Raw genomic sequence first — 7,548 nt, 5'->3', positions numbered from 1 at the left:
TGATTGCACAAAGTCAAATGAAACAGGGTGTAGCTTGTGGGTGAATGTTGAAGCACGACCACCTGAAGTGAAGGCCCACACTGTGCACCTGTATTGCTGGTGCACGGTTCTTGGAAGTGAACTGCCAACGGGCTAACTTGATAGACTGAAGGTAACAAAGCATGTTGGGTGTACAATTGCGACCATTGAAGCACAGCCACTGGAAGTGAAGTGGCATTTGGTGTGCCTGGCTGAATGAAGCACGACTACCAGAGTAACTGAAGGTGTATGAATTTCTCGCTGTGTAAGCTATGAACGCAGTCTGTTGGTAAATGATTAAGCACGGTTACTGTACGGTAACAACTTCACAGCCACCTGGTACGTCTGACTGGAGGAATCATTGGATGGTATCGGTACAGTGGTCAGCAGGGGGGGAAGGGATGCCCGGCAATAAACGTTCATATGAAGGAAATATTAGAAACCTATCTTCTATTTAAATGCAAAGGAAATGAAATTGAATGGATCGCTTGTAAGTGAAAGCAGCCAATCAACTACAGCCGTTACTCTTCCAAACAAACAGGTGTGGTCTCTTTTAGAAGGTCGCAGGTGGGCCTCAGCCTCAGAGGTACTACTGGGACCTCTGAGGCTGAGGTTTGGGACCTTGCTGGGGGCCCTCCTTGGAGCAGGGAGCAGATGGGGGCAGCTGGGGCTTGTGTTGAAGGATGATGAGGAGAAGAAAGGGGTGTTGCGGAAAGATGAGTTTTTCGGCTGGGGGATTATTTCATGTTGGGGGGAGGTTTAAGGTTGGTGGGAGATAGTTTATTCAATGTATTAGTGAGGTGGTGATTATTCAATTTGATGTAATGTTAAAGGTCAGCCTCTTGCCTGTCCTAATAAAGCAACCTTACTCTGATGACGTGTCCTGTTTTGGTCCCATATTGGCTGATGTGCCTTCTGTACATTCTTTGGTTTGCTTATTAAGAGAGACGGGTCCAACGGGGAGCACCAAAGTCCTGTAGGAACTACACCGCGATCCGATGCCAGTGCGCAGAAAAGAGATTTTTTTTGTGTCATATTTATATAGCGCGAACTCGACCCGAAGGTACTGGAGCGCTTAACATGAGCACCGTATTTACATTACATATTCAATGTATGGGTTTGCACGCTAACAATGTGCTTTGTTTTTTAAGGATTTTTTTTAACTAATTATTGCTGGCAGAGTTTACGGTAAAGAAGGTTCGCCATAATCTGTGTCTCTGTCAAATCTAAACCTCCTGTCATAATGATGCGGGGGAGGGGCTGGGAGTTACACTATGGTCCACACAGCGCTACGGTACGGAGAAAAATACTACAGAAAGAATACAGAGAGGGAGTTGCAATATGTATTCTCCGTCCTAGGTATGAAATGAATAACGAAGTCACATGTTCACAAAACGTTGTTTAACTCCAAGTGGAGGCTCTGAGATTTAAACACGTGGACAGCAGCTGTGGGGCTGTTTCATTGTCTAATGTCTTCGTGTGTATACTTCTCGTCGCAGTGTCGTGGAGTAGCGATACATTGATGCTACATCTGCCCCTCTACAAACAATTTCTCTGATGAACTGCACACGATGAGAGGAGTGGGGAGGTGGGGTGGGGCTGGGCGGGGCACAGAGGATGCAGTTTGCCAACACTGCAGCCACGTAAGGGGATTCTGGGCACTTTCCAGACAGTCTTTCGGAGCTACTTTCCGTCTCTTTTCTTTGGTGTACTTTAAAAAATGGCACAAAGATAGGACTACATTTTGCTAGACTACATTTTGCTAGCTAACACGACATGGTGCTTTTCTAAAAATTAACCTCTGGCTTGCTTTTGAACAACTTAGACCCCAGGCTCTACCGTTTTACAGGCTTAGAAGAGATGCGCGTGTTAAACATTCCCCAGTCCCAGCTGTAACATGAGCAGGGGGAGGGAAATTCCTCCTCTCACTGCCGCAGGCTACGGCTTTTTAGCGGTGGGCGGATCGGGATGACATCTTTTTTTTCGTTTTCCACGTTTGCAAAACTGCTTGAAAGACAGAGCGAGCGCGCACCGGCATAGCTCTTCCTTGCCACGAGGGAAAGAAGCCCTCTCGTACGGGCATTCTGCTCTGCTTCCCTGTCACCTCTTTCTTCATGTTGAAATAGCCGCCGCTTAGCCGCTGGCAGCATCCCGCTTTGACGGCTGTGCTTGTCTCTCATTCTATTTCTCTTCCCTGCCTAGCTCTACTTCCCCGGGCCTCTTTTCTCTTCAGTTACTTTCTTTTCTCACGATTCTCTGCGCCCTTCTTTCCCACCACTACGCCGCTGATCCTTTTCTCAGCTCAGGAGCTGCTCTCCTTCTGACTCTCCCCAGCACTGCCCTTCCCCCTCCGGCTTGCTTCCCTCTCAGCCCCCAGTCCCCGTGCCTCTGCGCCAGGCCATGTCCTGCAGCAGCCGGCGCTGGTGGCAGGCCCTGGCCTGGTTGCAGACGGCCTGCCTGCTGATGAGCCTGGTGGCCTGCAACGACGCGCCGCCGGTGCCGCTGGACGACGTGCATGTGGAGCGCCGCTCCGTGCCCGACCTCTGCCCCCGCGAGGTCGCAGTCGGCGACTTTGTGCGCTACCACTACCACGGCACCTTCCCGGACGGCAGCAAGTTCGACTCCAGGTGAGGAGGGGAGGCGGACGGGCTCGGAAAATGACTGGTCTCCAGGTGCCTGGATGTCACAAAAGTAATCTCACATGTGGCTATTTCACATGCTTTCCATCAGCCCAGGTCTCCTTGGAGCCTCCCTAGTCTAACAGGTTCCATGATGCTGAAAAGTGCCTCGAATCTCCCTGGAAGTGATTCCGTTAATCCAGTATACAGCCCTGGAATGAATAAGTATTTACAATCTGACTTTCTGAACTGCGTCACAGTGCAAAGGGTAAACCGGACTCCGTCTCAGATTAGATTTATAAATCGTTCCAACAGAATCATCCCAACTATAGGTAGAAGCTGTTAAAACCAACAGGACCTCCTCTATGATACTTTTGCTTCGAAATTACGAGCTCCCCCCTAATATCTCTGCTCTTCACCTCATACTCCCGCGTTTCTTTACTGTACGAGCTCCCCCCTAATTTCTCTGTCCCATTCTCTTCACCTCATACTCCTGCGCTTCTTTACTGTATTGAGTCCTCAGATAATTATTCATTGATTACAAGCTGCGCAGCAAACTAAATAGAACGTTGAAAACACTCGTTCTGACATTTAAGAACAAACCAGTTGCTCTGGAATTCATTAAAATCTTGAAACACATCTGGCCAGGCAGACCGTCCGCTCCATGGACACCTAATAAAAACTCACTTTTACGCACCCCACCCACAGCCAGACTCCTAGGACCTCTTTCGCAATCTCTCCCATCAATTTACCCCTATTAAAATGGGCTCGTTTTATCATTTTTGGTGCTCGCAGGAGTACAACTCACGCTTTCATTTTGCATAGTTATTGTTTTGGTATCTCTGAGGGTGTTGGCCAGACCTTACGCTACAGTGTGGAGATGCAGATTGCCTGCTGGCGCTGGAGCCGACCAGCAGTGTCGATGAATGAATGAAAGGCGTACTAGTTTGGAAACTCAAACTGGGACTGCCCTAAAATTCTCAACGGATCGAATCCGCAGAGAATGGGGCAAGTGGTGGCCCTTGATTGTTTATTTATAAACATTTGTTTATGGTGATTTTCACACATTTAAGGCACAATAGCACAGTGCAAATAATGTTAAAGAAAAGAGTAGCACAGTAGAAATAATGTGTAAGAAAACAGCCGTATCCGGTCCCATGTGATAATCAATGCGACAACAACGATTTATCAAATATATAAAAGAAACATTGTAAAATAAAACAACTGAAGCATACAAACACGATACATAAATCAACAGCAGCAGCAGCAAGGGACTGGTGCAGTTCTTCACCAAGACTAAAGACCCTACTACCATCCACTCCCCCTAAAGGGGAAGGGATGGAGAAGAACAAAATACAAGAGGTGGCAAGGGGAATAAATGAAACAGTGGCCGAAAGCAAAGTAGGGGAAGGTAATGGCCACACCAGCCTCCAACATGCTGTCACTGCCACACTTAGACACACACTGCTAAAAGTACCCATCCATATCCAATTTCCAAATCATCGTTCTAACCCTCCACAGGGGATGACTCTGGCTCCGGATCCTGAGAGGCAGCGAGGGGGGCATAGGCAGGCATATCCACCTCCAACAAACCATCTAACATGCCTTACCATAGTTCCAAATCCCGTTCAGTATGATCGTCAGTGCACACTGCTCGCAGCCGCCTCTCTTCCGCCACACCCCACTCATGCATCTCCGCCATCCACTTATTAATTGTCAGTGTGGCGGGTTGCATCCAATTGATGGCCACCCGTCACTTAGCCAGCACCAGTCCCAAGAGCGTGAACTAATGGTTCATCTTGGCCCCATACTTAGGTGTCGGAAGCACCCCAAGTCGGCTCTGATCGAGGAGGCCTCCACAGGCACCCGCATAACCTCCCGGATAATCCTCAGGAATTCTTCCCGGAACCCCTGTAATTTGTTACAGTCCCACGTCATGTGGAGGAATGGAGAAAGGATGCTTCAGCAGACCCGCTCCTATGGCAAACATCGGAACAAGCTCTATTGATTCTATGCAAACACTACACGGTTGGATATGCTTGGTGCTAGTAATACAACTTTGTAAGTTTGAACCACACATTACTAGTCACCTCCTTAACCTAGGCAAACGCTCTCTTCCAGGCACCCTCAACAAGAGTCAATGATAGAGCATCAGTCCATCTGCTCCAGACCCCTGTCATGTCAACACGACAGTACCCCTCAAGAGCCTTGTAAATGCGTGAAATTGTACACCGAGTTGGTGGCCCTTGATTGTTAACATGTTCCTGCTGAAATATCACTCTGGCATATTATTGACTTCTGGGGTGCTTGTTGAAATACCACTGTGGATGGAGCACATGCTGACTGGTGAACTTTGTCATGTGTTGTGCATTTTAGACTCATTCCTCAGACACCAGTTGTGGAAATGCCATAAAAAGCTGCAGCAATGTAGATGAAGAAAGACCTCCAGAGACATCATGAAATAACAGAAATAATATGTACCCTCTGGTTTAAGTCTCATAATCTCAGCATTAATTAGCAGTCAAATATCAACTTTATATATATTTTGAAATGCTATCATTGTTTCCCCAACACACACAGGTTTATCAATTTCAAAATAAATAAAAAGTTTGCTCTCAAATACCCTTTTGTATATGTGAACTCAGTACCGCCACACAAAAGCCTATTGTTTTAATGAAGGAAACATGTTTGTCCAGAAATAGCAGTATCTATTTTCTAGCAAATAGACGTGATCCCCAAATATGCAGTAAGACAGATACAGACTGGTTTTATTATGCATGCTAATTTATCACTTTCACATACCAGGAATGCCTATCATATGGCAAGAAGTGTCCCTCTTATGCTAGGGATGACTATCCTATGCCATATATCTCATGTCTCCCCCTAGCTACATCTTTGTGGGGAAGAGGCAGGGTAAATTCCACTCAGATAGATCTGAAGTCTTTCTGCTCTAACACAAAGATAGACTTCTTTTGGTCTTCCTCCCTTGCACCCAATACCTGCCTGCCCAATAGACCATTAAAACATTTTCTCTTCAACAGGTAAAACCTCTAATTCAAAATCGCTTTCCACCTTTCTTCTTCCAGCTTTAAGTTGTATGTTGCCGGATGTATGTCGTTACAACGCATGCTATTACAATGCATGCCTTTATGACGCAAGTTTTACAACGCAAGTCGTTACAACGACTTGCGTTGGGGGGTGCTGGATAGTGAATAGTTTAATTTACTATTCCAACTCCAGTCCCCGTGGATAGTAGGGAAGGTGTTGGATAGTAAATTAAAACTATTCCCTATCCTAGAGCGCCCCCAGCGCAAGTCGTTGTAAAAGTTGCGTTGTAATGGTTGCGTCGTAAAGGCACTTCGTTGTAAAAGTTGCATTGTAAACGCTGTTCCCCATGTTGCCTCATATAATCTCACCACATTGCTTGCATCACAGAAAGATACGTTGTCAGACGGTTCCTGTTGGTCAGTGGAGGTATTTAAACTCACCAACCATGGATGATATGCACATATATCACCTCCTTTCTTTCAATTACCCTCCTGATAAGCATTGCTAGCACCATAGACCATATAATCATTCACTGCATGTAAGTGGCAAAGTTTATTTGGTATTGCTTCTATGTAATTTCTTTCGAATCATTTCCCCCAAAAGGCTACTGTCGGAAAACAAACATTAGGGTGGGGAATAGCAGCATGTTAGGAGAAAAGACTGAGGTTTGAGCTTGGATAATTTTCTTTTTCCAGGTAGTGTTGGAGACATTTTAATAATTCGACCATCATAAGACCATCATATTAATTAAAGTAATCCAAATGTGATGTTCACCAATTTTAATATGCTGTTGTACTGCAAAGCATGTTTGGGCAATAATTATGCAGGTAAGGGAACTCAGTAGGTTGTGCTTTAGCTGCAGAGATTTTCTGAGTAATCTGTGGACAATCCTGGCCTTTCTTCCATGTTCTGTTGTGCCCTAAATCTTCTTACTTATGGTCTTGTTATGTCCCATTTAAATGATTTTTGTTCACTTTATGTAGGCCTTATTGTAGGATTCTCTCCTTACATTGCAATCAATCCTTTATTCTTTTGCCCGTACCCTATTGGGCCTCACCCATTCTATCTCGTTTTGGTTGGACCTGTTACATTTAGTTTACAATATCATTATTTGTGTACTGTCCTCATATGTGTTCTGGATCCTTTGGCCTATCTCTACCATCTACGCGATACAAAAGGGGATGATGGAGGGAGCGTTTGAGCAAATCAAACACTCACCCACAGTCAACTGATCTGGGTTTAATCCATCACCATTCTTTAGCCCACTCAGCCACCCCATTTCAGACATGGCTATATGCAAATCAGTCTGACCCTGTGCCTCATGGGAACAGTCCAGCCCGAACTGCCAAGCCATGTCTCCCATGGACCGGAAACAAGCATCCTGGGACCGGTTTCGGATTCATAATCCTCATCAGCCAGGCTATCTTGAATCCAGTGGCCAATTGAGCAAGGGACTCACGTCTGAGCATACCCTGCCACACTTAGGGCAAACAAAGCGATACAAAAGGGGATGATGGACGGAGCATTTGAGCAAATCCAACACTCACCTCCAGTCAACTGATCTGGGTTTAATCCATCACCATTCTTTAGCCCACTCAGCCACCCCATTTCAGACATGGCTATATGCAAATCAGTCTGACCCTGTGCCTCATGGGAACAGTCCAGCCCGAACTGCCATATAGCCATGCCTGAACTGGGGTGGCAGAGTGGGCTAAAGAACGGTGATGGATTAAACCCAGATCTTTTGACTGGGTGTGAGTGTTTGATTGATTCGGATGCTCCGTCCATCACCACCCCCTTTTTTACCGCTTTTGGCCGCCATAAGTGTGGCATGGTATGCTCAGACGTGAGTCCCTTGCTCACT

At 46.2% G+C, this 7,548-nt stretch overlaps 1 protein-coding gene across 1 annotated transcript in view; it reads left to right on the top strand.

Annotated features, from left to right (window-relative positions):
- The first annotated feature begins 2,016 nt into the window (after window positions 1–2,016).
- FKBP9 (FKBP prolyl isomerase 9) overlaps window positions 2,017–7,548 on the top strand; it is a 187,303-nt gene continuing 181,771 nt past the window's right edge. The window contains exon 1 of the mRNA XM_078688242.1: window positions 2,017–2,645. Coding sequence (XP_078544368.1) covers window positions 2,419–2,645 — 227 coding nt within the window. The 5' untranslated portion in view covers window positions 2,017–2,418. The remainder of the gene's footprint in view (window positions 2,646–7,548) is intronic.

The sequence above is a fragment of the Lissotriton helveticus genome, chromosome 4_1 (assembly GCF_964261635.1).
Source record: "Lissotriton helveticus chromosome 4_1, aLisHel1.1, whole genome shotgun sequence".
Taxonomy (NCBI): Eukaryota; Metazoa; Chordata; class Amphibia; order Caudata; family Salamandridae; genus Lissotriton; species Lissotriton helveticus.
This window is presented reverse-complemented; position numbering and strand designations above follow the sequence as displayed.